General features: G+C 35.1%; 2 protein-coding genes across 2 annotated transcripts in view; both read right to left on the bottom strand.

The window, feature by feature from the left end:
* The window catches only part of nek11 (NIMA-related kinase 11), a 55774-nt gene extending 54445 nt beyond the window's left edge, over positions 1 to 1329 (bottom strand). Inside the window, exons 1-2 of the mRNA XM_054620911.1 lie at positions 1288 to 1329; positions 641 to 811 (exon numbers count right to left, since the gene is read on the bottom strand). Of these exons, the coding sequence (XP_054476886.1) occupies positions 641 to 798 (158 nt within the window). The 5' untranslated portion in view covers positions 799 to 811; positions 1288 to 1329. The remainder of the gene's footprint in view (positions 1 to 640; positions 812 to 1287) is intronic.
* A 2994-nt stretch (positions 1330 to 4323) lies between these two features.
* On the bottom strand, positions 4324 to 16416 carry cmtm7 (CKLF-like MARVEL transmembrane domain containing 7). The gene is made up of 5 exons (XM_054620961.1): positions 16223 to 16416; positions 14001 to 14177; positions 12740 to 12838; positions 12027 to 12108; positions 4324 to 11168 (listed from the first exon to the last, which is right to left on the bottom strand). The coding sequence occupies exons 1-5, from the start codon at positions 16343 to 16345 to the stop codon at positions 11155 to 11157; spliced, it is 495 nt and encodes a 164-aa protein (XP_054476936.1). The 5' UTR covers positions 16346 to 16416; the 3' UTR covers positions 4324 to 11154.
* Between the last annotated feature and the right edge of the window lie 695 nt (positions 16417 to 17111).

The raw sequence follows: 17111 nt of genomic DNA, 5'->3' as shown, positions 1-17111 counted from the left end.
GTTTTATTGATCACTATGTGTGAGTCCACAGGTCGATGCTGCCATCTAGTGACTCTCTGCAGAACTGAAGAAAAACATAAATACTGAGAGTTTCTTCTCTACAAACAATCCTCATCCTCAGAATATGATTATGACTGGAACTTATCTATCATGAAACTTATTGATAGACCTGTTCAGTGTTTAGATATAAAGAAAACTTGCTGGAAACCAGTCAACTTACTGGTTAGAGGTCAGTAAATAACATGAACATTTATATTTAAATATGGTCCTTTGATCTATGTTTACTGATAAATAACTCATTTATACTTTAGATCATTTTGCTGAATTATAGAGGCCAGGTTTCTGGTAACTTAGTGTTATAGAAATGTCCCGTTGCATGATAAGTTACTTGGTTATAAGTAAATGTATTATGTTTGTTTAAAATCAGTATGAGTACAAGTTATTGACAATGTGCTTTAGTTTAAGAAAAATGTATTTTTACTTTTGTTATTTATTTGTAAAGTGTAAAAAGTTTTCAAAGAGTTTTATAGAGTTTTAAGTTACAAAAATAAAAGTATATTCAGGAAAAAAGGTTCAGTCGACGAGGTAGAAAACATTGCATTAAAAACATAAAATATAAAATACATATTGTTTTACTCACAGCGGTTCTCCGTCTGTAGCTTTGGAGTCCTGAACCAGAAACACTGAACCGAAACTTCCCCGGCCCAGACTCTGCAGGATGCTGTACCGCTTAGCAACCAGGCCCCTGGTGCTGAGGGCCGTGGCCTGGCCCGACTGCACCTCCTGAAACCTGGCCATCCTGCTGGCTCACCTGTGGGCCGAGGGCAGGTGCACTTCGAGCTCAAATACATACTAAAATACTGACATTATTTATACTAATGATAACAATAAAAAATATATTATTGTGCTTTTTAGAAAATGCATAATGTTGCATTTAAATAGATGAATTTAAAGGTGTTTTATTTTATAAGCTTATCATTTGTTACATTATGTAAAATCTTGACCAAAGTATCAAAGCTGTCATATAAATGTAGAGGAGTAAAAGTTCTTAAATGTCATTGAAACAAATAAAGTACAAGTACCTCAAGTTTGTACTTTACCAGAGTTAACACCGGCTGCTTGTTGACTTCCAATGAATCAAAGTATATTAATATATCACAGTATAAATAACAATACAAACAAATGTTATTCATGTATTTAAACAGGCTATTAAAGTTTCCACTTATTCACTTTGTATTAGTTACTTAACCTCTGCTGAAGTTTACTTTGAAAAATGTTCATGATTACCTTTATTTTGAAGGAATGACAGATGATCAATTAAGCTGTCCGATAATGGAACTAAATACTGAAGCTCGAGTAAATGAACCCTTAAGCTGTTGTCAATCAGCTGCTCGTGCCCGTCAATCAGCTGCTCGTGCCCGCGTCTTCCCTGGACCCGCTGTGGTGAAGCTCAGGTGAGTCTCAGGTGAGTCTCAGGTGAGCTGTTTACCTGCAGCAGGCTGGACGGACACCTTCCGTGTTTGATCCGCTTCCATGGACACTGAGGCGCACACACCTCTCAGTCATGCGCAGTGTGATGATCTCTGGAAAAACATTAAGAATAATAATGACTATTTTCATTATTGATTAAATTCTGAAACACATGATTGATCCTGTATTCTATAAAATATTTAATATATTAATATAACATATCCTGAAGGTGATGTTAAAGCTGCTTTAAAAAGATAACTTTATCATTAATCAATCCACACAATGAATATTTTGAATCACCTAATACTCATTTAAGCTCGAATTAAGACCCTTATGGTCGATTTTTTCCCTTCAATAAATATTTTAGTTTACTTCACCTCGATTTATGCTAAATGTTTGCTTTCACAAATTATATTAATTAACAATAAATCAAAAGAACTAAATAACAAAGCTGTTTAATATTTGTATTTTTAGTTAATCATATATTTAACTTGTTTTAAAAAGATATAACTTTTGACTATTTTAATAATTGATATGTTTTAAAATGAAATGTATCTCATGTTTGTTGCTGTTGTCTCGTCACTGAGGGTTTTTCTCCAGCAGGTGGCGACGTCTCTCATCAGATTCTTCTGAACTGGAAACCTGCAGACACACACTCAAACACCATTAACACCATTAGCACCATTAGCACCATTAGCACCATTAACACCATTAACACCATTAGCACCATTAACACCATTAACACCATTAACACCATTAACACCATTAGCACCATTAGCACCATTAACACCATTAGCACCATTAACACCATTAACACCATTAACACCAGTGGAGCGGTTCCAGATAATGACCTACATCATTTCCAGTTAAACCTCATAACTCAGATACATTCACATGTTTTATATTTATATGAGTTACAGATGAACAGTCTTCATGTTTGGAGTTTTACCACGACTGACAGAGATGGAAAATTAAATCTGATTCTACCAAATCACAGTAATCATCAATATTCTTCTTTTTTACACCTGATTTCTGAAAGTAATTTACACTTAGAGCTGATTGGACTCTTAATATCTTAAATAATATAACCTACAGTAGGCTCATACAATATATGTATAAAATGAAAATATGGAAGCCAATTAATGCCAAGAAATACTGATGATAAAACATAATGAGATATTGCGTCAAGATATTAATTCATATTTATGCCTCATTTTTAAATTAGAACCATCGTTCTGACTCATGACTTAGTATCTCGTCATTTTGACTCATTAAGTTACATTTTATCCCTTATCTATGAGTTTTAATGAATAACAGTTAAATTATTTTGATCATGACTGATCTCAGAATAGAAATGTTTATTTTCACTGTTGAGTCATAATTCTGCCTTGAAGTGAAAACTTTATTTTACATAGTTTTTAAATAATTATATCTTTTTTATTTGTATCCTTTCTAGCTTCACTTTTCTTTTCCCTCTTGACTTGGATGAAATTATTTCATAAAAACGGAAGGGTTGTATAGAAGTCAAAGCTTCCTGTGTTAAAGCTGCATTCTCTCTCCTGTCCACCAGGGGGCGACTCCTCTGGTTGTATAGAAGTCTATGAGAAAATGACTCTACTTCTCTCTTGATTTATTCCCTCAGTAAACATTGTAAACATGAGTTTATGGTCTCAATCTCTAGTTTCAAGTCTTCTTCAATACAGCATGATGTTCATTTAGTAAATGATGCTCCATTTAGAGTCAAACAGACCATAAAGCAGGGGATGCTTTAGGGCGGGGCTACACACTGATTGACAGGTCCACACCAGAGACGTATACGGCGTCTCTACGTCACTCCTCCTCCTCCTATGGTCACTTCATGTCTACTGGTTGCAAAAAAACAATATGGCGACGACCAAAATGACGAACTTGAGGCTTCAAAGTGTCCACGAACCAACGAGAGAGGTCACGACGACTACGTCCACTTCTTATATACAGTCTTATAATTCTAACAAACAGAACACCAGGCTGTAATGAAGCAGAATGGTCCTTTAACCACATAAACAGTTGTATGAGCAGTCATGTGGGTTGTTTCAGGAGGAGTCTGATATCAGTTCAGCACTCAGCTGCCTCCTGAAACACTCGCATCATGCCAACGTTTTATAAACGCTGCTGTTGATGTGAGTGAAGTGAGAGCAGCAGAGCAGCTGCTGAGTTCAGGAAATGAAACGTCCTCAAGAGGCCGGCCGTGACTCATACTTCCCATCATGCCCTCCACTCCTTCAGCCAAACACACACACACACACACACACTCTCTGCAGTGTGTGTGTGTGTGTGTGTGTGTGTGAAGGGACGTTTACTTTAAAAAAAGTCTGCAAACTGAAACTCACCATTTATTTAATACTTCTACGTCATCATTCAGCCTGAAAAGCATCTAATTATATCACATTAAATATAAATATTTGGTTCTTAGAGTCTAAAGAGATTCTTCAAACTGTTTATATCTTTTTGAGTATTATTTTTAACTTCTTTCAATGCCATTAATTAACCTCCTTTTATATACTGATCATACTTCATATAGCTTTTCTGACGCCTCTGTATACTAGAAGTGTAACTGTACAAATACGTGAAGAGTCCTTATGAGCCTGGAGTCTGGTGTTTTGTCCGTCACCATCTTGGATTTCTACAACCACAAAGTGTTTTGGAGACTTGTGCTACATGCTACTAACACATTTTATTATTATTTATAGTGTTTTTTGTTTTTATTTGGCCCTGTTTTTGTGTATATTTGGTAGAGTGTGAGATGTATGTTGTATGTTTTAAACCCTTATGTTGCATTTAGTACAAACTTGAAATCAGAGACAGAAATGGTGCAGTGAGCTTTTAATTTCCGACATGCAACAAATCACAACTCGTAGTTTAAACACACTTTTAAAAAATGTAGAAAAACAACACAAGTCAATGTGAGCTCTTTGTGATGTGACTCATGATGATAATACTGTGGACATCTTTTCTTCTGAAACCTAATAAAAATCCCTTCATGTCTCCACCACATCAAACCTTTAATCACACCTCGCTGTTTTTAAAGTGGTTCCGTTGTCTTCAGTTCTGTCGGCCGATCTTTACGTTAAAAGAACATTAAGGCACTTTGTAGAAAAAAAAAAAATCATCTGAACTATTTGAGCGTCAGAGTCCACCGGGCTCTTCCTGTTTTAAGGATTATACTGGTGGTTTTTTTATGTTTTAGCTTATTAGCTCGTAGCGCTGATCCAGAATCCAGAATGGACATCTCACACAAACAGGATCTTTCAGTCCCTCAAATTCGTAATGGGAAGAATGTTGAAAATACAAACTCACTTGGAGGTTGGTGATCATCTGCACCATCACTAACTCAACAAATGGAACGCAATATTAATTTTAAGGTGTTAAAAATGATACTAGATGGGTGTAAAGTACAAAATACTTTATATACTCTGACTAAGAAATGTTATAATCAACACAAACTACTTTATATAGAATGAAACGGCTTGTATTGACTTTAATAAGACCTTTTTTCATGTTTGTTTGTATTTTTTGTAGTTTTACTCCCATCAAACATGTTTTCTTAACCTCTAAAGTTCAGCTTTCAAAGTTCATTTGAGATCTTAAAACTGGATTTCTCTCAGCAGAAAGATTTTTTTTTTTATCCGTTCAAACTGTTTTTCCTCAACGGCTGTTTTGAAGGTAAAGCATGAACTTTGAAGTTTCATGTTTAAGCAACGGACGAGAAGTTCTTATAGTCTGTTTTGACTTTAACAGAGGTGACCTTTGTTTCTCAGTGTAAATCCCCTTTTTTGTTACTTTTAATCCATCTGAAAAGTTTCCAAGCAGATTTCCGTGAAATGTCCATCACAGACCATAACGTGTCCGACTGGATCAGAACGTATTAGCCACCAAACCACAGACCATCTACCATCAGTGGACAAACAGTCATACATCGGGTCACTTTGCAGCGGTGAGAAGAAGCATCAGAAAATACATGCACGGCAAAATAAATAATGTAAACAGTGCGGTTTTTGTTCGTTCTGGAGTCAGAATGAATCTTTGATCAAAGGATGATGAGACTAATGTTCAGAAACATCACATCAGCAGAGTTTAAATCTTCATCTGAAAACACAAAAGAGGCCACATTCTGACTGACTGATGGACAAATTCACTCTGGTTCCAAACTAAAACCTCAAGGCAGCATAATACAACCAAGCTTAAGGGTCAAGCAATGAAGGATGAACCAATAAAAATGACCCAAAGTTCAATACAAAACTTGATGCTGGGCAGATACTGATGGAAAAACTCTGTATATCAAAAGTTCATCAATAGAATCTTGAAAACAAATCAAAGCACGCAGACTAAAGCTACAAGATCTCAATTCATTTGCCTAAATGTACATTTACATCAGATTAGATCATTTAATTATGATCTTTTAAAATGGTATCAGCATTAAAGACGTTTCACCAGTGCATCTATAATGAAATAAAACCTTCATATGTCAAACTGGTCCAGCCAAAAAAATAAAAAATACAGTAGAGTGAAGCAGCAAATACACACAGCATATGTGAAAACCTTGGACCATCACATAAAAGTAAAAAAAGATGCAGCAATGTTTGACTTAGTAGAAAACAGTTTTGGAATATCTGTGACTATAATAAAGTGTTAAAGATCCGTACACACTGTGTGATTGTGGGCGGTCTCTGATAAAAAGCTGACAATCGAGAGAGAAGACGTGTTGAAATCTTTGGCTGTTGATCCAAAATGGTGTTTCTTGTATCACAGTCTTTAGCCGCCGGTTTGAGATATTTATGATTGCTATTACGAGCTTCACGGGTCCACACAACACCTGGTAAACAAGACCCGAACGCTTCAAATTTATATTCAGTCTAGTTTAGTTGTGCAAGATCCTTTGTTCTCTTCATCAACGCAAAATATATTAAGCTAGCGAGCCGTGCCGAACAGACAATCACGTAACCAAACCAGCCTGATCTCACAAAAAGACGTGAAATGGGCGGAACATGTCATTAATTGGAGGTGTCTAGTTATTAGAGCTTGTCAAAATGGCCAAAAACTTCTATCACGATATCGCTCATTTCATTATACTGTATCAATAACTATATATATATTATCACGATGTAGCATGTTTTCCGGTTGTTCGATATATTAATAGTCTACATGAGATATTCACATGGTTTTGCACACTTAACAAGTGAAAAGTATTATCTCATTTAATTTAGAACTTAGTTTCAATAATAATAAGATTTTTTGCGAAAATTGAGTTATCAATTATCATCCAGTATCCCGATGATGTGATGGTGTATCAACGATATCTCGATGTATGATTCCATTGAAAACGATATCTTATGTTGAACTGTCGCTCAGCCGTACACGTAGTGTGTTAAAATAACATGCCGGCACCCTGGAAACAATTATTCCCGGGTTCAATTGAAATACATTTTAATCAGAGGACCAGGAGACCATAGTTTGTGTCAAAAACCAACAGTCAACGTTGAGTTATTTCAAATTCATTGGGCTACAAATGTACAAATGTAGTTCTTTTAATCCAAACCACTATCTGTTCTTTCCTAAACCTAACTATTCGGTCAAAGCACAGTAGGACAGTTTATTCTGGGTACAGGTAGGTTCATCACGGGTCAGTTTTGTGGTCCAAAATTTGTTCTAATTTCATTGCACAATCTCAACTGCCTCAACCACGATTTTGCTCTACGTGGCTCACAGTGTAACAGGAAGGGAAACTGTCAGACCGCCGTTATCACACAGTGTGTAGGGCTCTAAGAGACGCACCAGAAGTGAGACAATAATCTGTATTCAAACCCGCTGTAATTTGTCCCGTTATCCTAAACTTCATACGGATTATAGTCAAAGTGAAACATTCGATTGTAATCAGATTAGACGCGAATCCTTCATTCTGTAGTCGGAGCTGCTTCAGTGCAAAATTATTCGAAAGCATCACGATTTTTCATCAAGATTTTTTTGGCATCTGATCAACAGTAAGGCAGTAATCTGAGGATGAACATCTCTGACTGAGAGCAGAGTTCAGCTTCACTCCATCCAGAGTTTTGTTTGAAGAAATGGCAGGAAAGTTTCCCCCTCGATCATAGAAGATGCTCGATGATTTTTAATTCTACAAACATTACTCAACATGTAGAACCGCTACAGCTGCAAAGATAATTTGATTGGTTGAGTTAAACCATAAACTTTCGATATATTAACTGGTAAACTTAAAGGGCATGAAAGAACTCTGGTTAATATATAAATTTAAATGCTACTGCTACTTTCAGTGTGTGTATAGGTTAGCTAACGTGGTGAATTAGATACATGTTAAAAAGAGAAGCTGCTGACTTAATGGGAACTCTGTTCAAAGAAGATTAAGTGAAAAGTTATTGTGGCTAACAAGTTATTTTGCGTTGATATCAACAATGAGGCTGGATGCTAGCCCAGAATTAAAATGAGCTTAATCAGTTTTCAACGCATATTTTTCCGTTTTTCAAAGTTGTTGCTAGGTTAGCATATCAACTGCTGCATTTTCTATTACGTTATCGGTCCTTCCTATCAATCTTCGATCAATGAACACAATGGCAAACACGCTAACATTAGCTGATTTTTGGGGATATCAAACATTGTTTAAGAAACTTTGCATTGAACGTCTTAGTCATTATCTTGTTGATCATTTTTTTATAATTTCTCTTACAGGTACTGATTGTCTACATATTGTCTACTGACATGGCCATTTTCACTAGCTAATTTGCTAGCTATAGCTAACTCGCTAGCTAAAGCTAACATAACATGGTCAGAACTTAATCTTAAAGTCTGCAGCAGTACGCTTCATCACTTAGCTATCAAATGTTCAGTCCATCTGAAATGTTTGTAGAACTAAAAGACAAACTGCAATTTAATCCACTACTAACAATTTGTGTTTTACTCGGTCTATTGGTCAGAACTCTACGGAGCTGGGTGTCATACGATGTGGTAATTTGTGTACACAGATTAATAAAGTGTTAGCACTCACTAATTAAAAGCACGGATTGGTAATCAAAGTCAGACAAATGTTGAAAAATACTTCAACATGTGAGGATAAAGTACAGACCAGGAGAGGTATCGCAAGATATTTTGTGCTTTAACAGTAAAAGACTCTTCATTGTTTTCTAAACTGGATATTTAAAGTTTTTCACAATTTTTCTGACGCCAGTTATTAGTTATTGTGCTTTCATTCAACTGGTATGACAATTCAATAAATCTTTTTTAAATGATTTATAGATTGATTTTTAATCTGAAGGCCAGATGCATTCTCCAGTATTCCATATTATCAGTGCATATTTTTTCATTAATCCATGCAAATGTTTACATACAGTTAATAGATTCACATAAGTGTTTAAATTCATCTGTTACTGTAACTCTTTAAAAATCCATATTTGCACGGTAAATATTTATTAATCCGTTTGTTGGTTTTATTAATAAGTACACATTTGTTATTAACTCATGCATCAGTTTTATTTATTGGTAGGCATGTTTATATTTTATCTTTATCTTTATTTATGTTATTTATCATTAATCTGCACAATGCTTTATTTATCTGTGTGTGCATTTATAATCCACATGTATGTTTTATTTAACTGGGTTTAACTTTTAGCGATCTGTACATACATGTTTCATCGTTCAATATCAATAAATACATACATTTTATTTGTTTGTGTTTGATAAATATTTACATTTTTGGTATAATCTGTGTTCAATTTATTAATCTGTACATTTTATAATCCATGCATAAATGTTTCTAATCCATGAGTACATACTGATCCATTCAAAATCCATGTGTATGTTTTCTTTTTATATATTGATATGTCTTTAAAAAAACGATATCAATCTGTTTCTGTGTTAGTTTATTAATCCGTGCAAACTGATTTCCAGTATTTTTTTATCATATGACCCCCGACAGGCTCCATATAAATCATAATCATGTTTGTAGTTTACTGTGGACGCTGCTCTCTTTTTTTGGCATAATTTAAAACGTTTACTGTTGTGCTTTCTGAAATTCAGATTAAATCAAAATTAAGCAGTTAACAGTTTTTATCTTTTATTTTTAAAGCACCAAGGACAGTCGTGCATGTCCCGTCTGTGAGAAAAACTGGACAGCATGTCGTAGTGGAACTGTAATGAATGCGTCCTTTGATTCTAAACTCATGGCTGCAGAAGTAAACAGCAGATTGATTTCCAGAGCAGACAGAGTGTCTGACTGTGGGACGTTAATGTTAAGCTTCATGGGCGTTACTGCCGCACCCACAGAAAGGAACCACGAGATGCTAATGGTACCATTAATACCTCAAATCAATGGTACACTTACTGTTTGAAGGATATTGATGGTGTTTTTCTTTGTTTTTTCTTATTGTCAACAAACGTCATGTGCAGATCAAAATGCTAAATACAGTCTGACTTCCTGTCTCAGCTCCAAGCCCATTGGTTCCTACCAAAGACGTAAACATTTGAGAACACAAATAGTTCCATCTGTTGTTTCCTAAAACAGCTGGTCCCTGTAGTTTTTATCATACAAACAGGAGGAAATAGTGCATTTTTGTTGGGCACTATTTTCAGCGGCGGATTAACCCGCATTTGGTTCTCTGGTAAAACTTGATAAACGATCAATTAATTGTTGGTTTGTTTCTGCAGGTTTGTTGACAATAGGAAGAATATATGTTATCACCACACTTATCTTTTAATTACAGACAGACGCAGCACTTTTCCTTGTTCTTTTGCATTGTTAGCATGCTAATGTTTACTTTTGTTTCAATTCACAGAATCGTTTAGCATGCTACTGTTTTTTTTAGCCCCTGAGTTATGGTTTAGCATGCTAACAAAGTCATTAGCATGCAAGCTATTTCCCGTAAAAGATTAGCTTGTCGATGTTTGTTAGCACACTAGAGTAATGATTTTGTGTGCTAGCATGAATTAGCATAGCAGGCTAACAGGGCTTTACGGTGCATCGCTTTGTTGCTGGGCTTTTAAGAAAAGTGATTTTTTTTAAAGAGTAATGCAGTCGTGGTCCAGACTGTTTTTTCTTTTTATTGAGCTTCAAGAATTTTAAAGAGTAGAATAAAAAAAGTCGGAATGGATGAAATATTTGATCGCGAATCGAGCAAATCAAGCTAGTTGCTGTAAAAGCACCGAGGAAGTTCAACGAAGAGGCGACTCGTGATTGATTTTTGACGGGAAAACCGTCTTTGATTGTTTTTTATGGCACACAACAGGAAGAGGGCGCTGTTTTTTGAGAGCTCACGCAGCTTTGACTCGTCTAAAAAAGCTTCTCTAGATACTTGATAGCAGAAAACGGAAGGAGGGAAATTAAAAAACACATCTTTTGTTGATACATTGATGGTTAAAATGTGACGGAGCACCTTTAACACGAAATGTGACTTTAGAAGAAAAAATAAATGTGTTCTGGATATCTGAGTAATACTTTAACTACTGTCCTGTCAGAGGTTAACGTGATGGTCTGGGATATTTACGTATAAACAACGGCTGGTCCTGGATCAGCTGTTCCATTACCTCTGTAGAATGAATTATAATCCAATCAGGTTAATTATCCAGGTGGTTGCTAGGCAGAAACCAGGACACAGCAAACTGCCATCACAGCCAACTGGCTCCTTCATGACGGACCACTTCTTACACCGCTGCACCTGCAGGGAAGGAGGGAAGGGAGGAGGGGATGAGGGAAGGATGGAAGAGAGGGAGGATGGAAGGAAGGATGGAGTGAAGGGAGGAAGGGACGAGGGAAGGATGCAAGGGATGCAGGAGGTAAGGAGGGAAGAGAAGAATGAAGGATGGAGAGAAGGAAGGGCGGTATGAATGAAGGATGGCGGGGGGATGAAAAGAAGGAGGAAAGGGAGGAATGAAGGGTGGAGGGAAGACAGGAAGGGAGGGAGGAAGGAGAGAATGATATAAGGTAGGATGGATGGGAGAAGGAAGGATGGAATGCAGGATGGAATACAGGATGGAAGGAAGAAATGGAAGAGGGAAGGGGGAAGGAAGGAAGGAGGAGGAAGGGAAGGTAGGAAAGAAGAAAGAAGGGAAGGGAGGAAGGTAAAGGGAAGTATGGAAGGAAAGAAGAGAGAAGGAGAGGGATGAAGGAAGGTGGGATGGAATGGAGAAAGGAAAGAAGGAAGGATGGAAAGAAGGATGGGTGGAGGGAGGGAGGGAAGAAATGGAAGGAAGAAAGGGAGAAGGGAAGGGTTGATGGGCGCAGGAGATAAGAAGGAATGGAGGGAGGAAAAGATCAGAGAGAAAAGTGATGAAGGGAAGATTAAAAGAGAAGGAGACAGAGAAGTGTCCTTCTTTTCAATGCAGTAAAAATAACTTCCATCATGTGAATCCGGCTCACATGTCCGATTATCACTTTCTTTATCAAACACAACATCTCATATTCTGCTTCTCACTTCTTCCTCTCGGCTGATTAGCTTTAGCATCGATAGCATTCCTCACTGAAACCAACAGAGTCAACACCAAATAATAAATATATGAATAAAATCCAGACGTACCGGTCTGATGAGAGCCGCAGGTCACGTTGTAAGACGTCCACAAACTAACGGCCATCAGGAATGTCGCTATGAAGCCAAACACCTGCAGACAAACACGACAAACAGTCCACGTTAGAATGAACACACATCACTATACAGTCAATAAAGTGTATTATTGTATATAACTCTTCAATAAAGGTTAAAATGAACAATACAATATAAAAACAATGGACTGTGTCTAAGAAGTGGACGTCGTCACGGTGACGTCACTCGTTGGTTTGTGGACGGATGTTTTGAAGCCTCCAGTTCGGCGATTCGGAGGTCGCCATCTTTGGTTTTTTGCAACCAGTGAACAGGAAGTGACCATATTTGGACTGAGGAGGAGTGACGTAGAGACGCCGTATACGTCTCTGGTGTCGACCTGTCAATCAGTGTGTAGCCCCGCCCTAAAGCATCCCCTGCTTTATGGTCTGTTTGACTCTAAATGGAGCATCATTTACTAAATGAACATCATGCTGTATTGAAGAAGACTTGAAACTAGAGATTGAGACCATAAACTCATGTTTACAATGTTTACTGAGGGAATAAATCAAGAGAGAAGTAGAGTCATTTTCTCATAGACTTCTATACAACCAGAGGAGTCGCCCCCTGGTGGACAGGAGAGAGAATGCAGCTTTAAGACATGAAGTATTGACTTCATTTTTAAGAACTAGAGAGTCCGTGTGGTTACGTACTGATCCGGCCACCAGCGCTGAAACTCCTCCGCTCTTCACAGCGGCGACGATGGAGGCGATGACGATGAGGAGGGTCCCGACGGAGTAATGAAAGAACTCCTGAAACAGCAGAGGGACAGACGAGGGTTTAATCAAAGATAAAACAGTAAAATATGTATCTTGTAATGGTGGATTATCTCGTTGACTAACACGCAGACTTTGTTTCACCTCCTTAAAATCAACTGGGAGAAAAAGTGGTCCAACATTTGACCTTTGAACCTCAGCTAAGTGTTGAATCAATCTAAACGTGGACAGATGAGTCTGCAGAGATCCACAAAAGACTCCAAACAATGTGATACAGGAAACTGAACTGAAGGTCACATCCTCAAAAGTTGAAGGAAAGACCAGCGCTAACGTTAGCTAGCGTTATGTGTTTGTTTGCTATGTTATACAGCGGGTAAAATAAGTATTGAGACACCTTGGTAATGAGACACCTTTTTATAGGCCATCAGTTGGGACTGAACCAGCTGATATTCATTTGCACTGACAAGGGGCAGGATTGCTTTCTAATTACTGATAGATTTCAGCTGGTGTCTTGGCTTTCCATGCCTTTTTGCACCTCCCTTTCTTCATGTGTTCAATACTTTTTCCCTGTGTCATTCTATTTAATTACACATAACTTAATTTCTGAACTTATTTGTTTGGTTTTCTTTGTATGTATGGATTACTTGGGTTGTTACCGACATCTGGTGAAAATTTCATGTCAATAGCACCTTTAGAAATATATTTACTGAGAAAAATGGTGACGTGTTCAATACTTATTTTACCCGCTGTGTGTGTGACTTTACCCTGACTGTCACAGAGCTGCTGCCCTCAAATGAAACCACAACGAAGCTGATTCAGCTGACTAACACGAATATCATCCTGTAACCAAACACATAGCTAACGTTAGCGTTAGCCACATATGCTAACACTGCCACTACAATGCAAATCTGGTACCTTCAGCAGAATTATACTTGTGTGTATTTATGTTATGAGTTGTGTGAAGAAAATACACATCAGCCGATATATCATGAAATTGAAATAAACATATGATCAGGAAGTGATACCTCACGTTCACGACAGAAGCCTCCTTTTTTATCAAACCTGTGAAGTAACACTGAGGATCAGAAGTTCAGCGAGATTGTAAAGAGATAAACATGCAGACGGTTTCATAAACCTGCAGAAAGAGGAACGTTAATATTTCCCACACAGCGTTTTATTATTTATTACACCTGCTCACCGTCAGAGGCCAGTTGATGCAGGGCATCTTAGCCTGCAGCCTGAACAGGTGCATGAGGAAGAAGATGAGGAAGGCGATGAGGAACCAAAGCGTCACCACCTCGAAGAACTGGAACGCCGCCCAGCTGGGCCAACCGTGAGCACAGTGGACGCAGAGGAAGGCGACCAGGAGGGCGATCTGTGAGGAGACGGGTCACAGAGGAACGTTAGAGATCTGAACCCTGGACGATGTAGAAGCTCTGGGTTTTTTACATATTATACTATGACTTTTTAATGGTTTTTTGAAAATAAAATATTTCAAATTGAGGTATTTAGCTTATAGGTTTTGATTTAAGTTCAACTATCAGAAATCAATTTCTGAAGTTTTTTTTTTCTACAAAACAATAAAGATGTTGTTATTGATGGGCAGTAGTGCACACTAAACACAATAAAAAAAAACTATACAAAAAAACATGTGATGATCAAAATCGACATTCAATTTTGAAAGTTAGGACACGTGTCAAGGACATATTTAAGAGTGTAAAAAATATGTTAATTGGCAAATCTTGGGATGTTATTTTGGCACATTAAACACTGAACATTTCTGGGCTGGGCAACGCGGAGTAAATCAAATATCACAATATTTGTTATCTAATACAACAATATAATTATTGCCACAATATTGTAGTGTTGAATATTGCAGTGAGATTATATATATATATAATTTAAATACATATATATAAGTTTAAATACATACATGTATAAGTTTAAATACATACATATATAAGTTTATATACATGTATATATTAGTTTTATACATATATATAAGTTTATATACATGTATATATTAGTTTATATACATATATAAGTTTATATACATGTATAAGTTTATATACATGTATAAGTTTAAATACATATATATAAGTTTAAATACATATATAAGTTTATAAGTTTAAATACATATATATAAGTTTAAATACATATATATAAGTTTAAATACATTTATAAGTTTAAATACATACATATATAAGTTTAAATACATATATAAGTTTAAATACATTAGTTTATATATATAAGTTTATATACATATACATAGTTTATATACAGTATATAAGTTTATATACATATATATATATATAAGTTTATACATGTATATAAGTTTATACATATATAAGTTTTAAATATATATATAAGTTTATATACATATATAAGTTTAAATACATGTTTATATACATATATATAAGTTTATATACATATATATAAGTTTATATACATATATAAGTTTATTAATAAGTTTATACATGTTTATATACATATAACATTAATTTAATATAAACATTCATATAAACATTCATAAACATCATCATAAACATAACATTCACACATTCATAAACATAAACATTCATAAACATGTATAAACATTAATAAACATTCATAAACATTCATAAACATAAACATTCATAAACATAAACATTTATAAACATTCATAAACATTAATAAACATTCATAAACATTAATAAACATAAACATTCATAAACATTCATAAACATAAACATTCATAAACATTCATAAACATAAACATTCATAAACATTCATAAACATAAACATTCATAAACATAAACATTCATAAACATTCATACATTCATAAACATTCATAAAACATAAACATTCATAAACATTCATAAACATAAACATTCATAAACATTCATAAACATTCATCAACATAAACATTCATAAACATAAACATTCATAAACATTAAACATTCATAAACATAAACATTCACACATTCAAACATTCATAAACATAAACAACATTCATAAACATTCATAAACATTCATAAACATTAATAAACATTAATAAACATTCACACATTCATAAACATTCATAAACATTCATAAACATTCATACATTCATAAACATTCATAAACATTCATAAACATTCATAAACATTCATAAACATTCATACACATAAACATTCACACATTCATAAACATAAACATTAATAAACATAAACATTAATAAACATAAACATTAATAAACATAAACATTCATAAACATAAACATTCATAAACATAAACATTCATAAACATTCATAAACATAAACATTCATAAACATAAACATTCATAAACATAATCATTAATAATCATTCATCAACATGCTCCGGTTGAAAGCCGCTCCAGGTCCCCGGGGCGTCGCTGTGAACACCCCCGGCGGTGCGCTCCTGTTTCCGGGTGCTTCTCACCATCTGTCCGGTCTTCATGAGGCCGGGCAGCGTGCGGCTGTAGCCCAGGTTGAGCGCTCCGTGGCCGGGCGTCCTGCTGCCGCTGCTGCCGGTGGTGGTGGTGGTGATGACCGTGTGGGACATGCTGACGGTGGCCGGCTCCGGGTCTGCAGCTGCGGGGAGGAGGAGAAGGTCTGAGCTGCAGAGAGGCTCCGTCGACGGGGACGTGCGGGGCGTGCGGGGCGCACCGCAGAAACACGCAGCATCCGAGGCTTCACAATAAAACACTGTCTCATAGATTTACACTTATTAGCTTTATTCCAACACAAAACCATAGTTGTTTATTTTTATTTTATATATATATATAATGTTTAAATACATATATATGTTTAAATACATATATATATATTTAAATATATATATATTTTAAAACATATATATGTTTATATATATATATTTTATATAATATATGTTTAAATAAAATATGTAATGTTTAAATACAATATTATATAAGTTTAAATATTTTTATATAAGTTTAAATACATATATATATATATGTTTAAATACATATATATGTTTAAATAACATATAATTATACATATTTTATATAATTATACAAAAGTAAAAAACAACATGTTTAAACAATATTTCATGTTTATTTTTTATTTCACAACTATATATATATAAATATATATATATATTTATATATATATAATATAATTATACATATATTTTATATAATTATACAAAAGTAAAAACAACACAAACAATATTTCACCTTTATATTTTTTATTTTCACAACTATATATATACGTTTAAATACATATGTATATGTTTAAATACATATATATGTTTAAATACATATATATGTTTAAATATATATATGTTTAAATACATATATATATAAGTT

The sequence above is a fragment of the Anoplopoma fimbria genome, chromosome 20, assembly GCF_027596085.1.
Source record: "Anoplopoma fimbria isolate UVic2021 breed Golden Eagle Sablefish chromosome 20, Afim_UVic_2022, whole genome shotgun sequence".
Taxonomy (NCBI): Eukaryota; Metazoa; Chordata; class Actinopteri; order Perciformes; family Anoplopomatidae; genus Anoplopoma; species Anoplopoma fimbria.
Note: the sequence above shows the minus strand (reverse complement) of the source record. Positions and strands in the feature narration are given on the sequence as shown.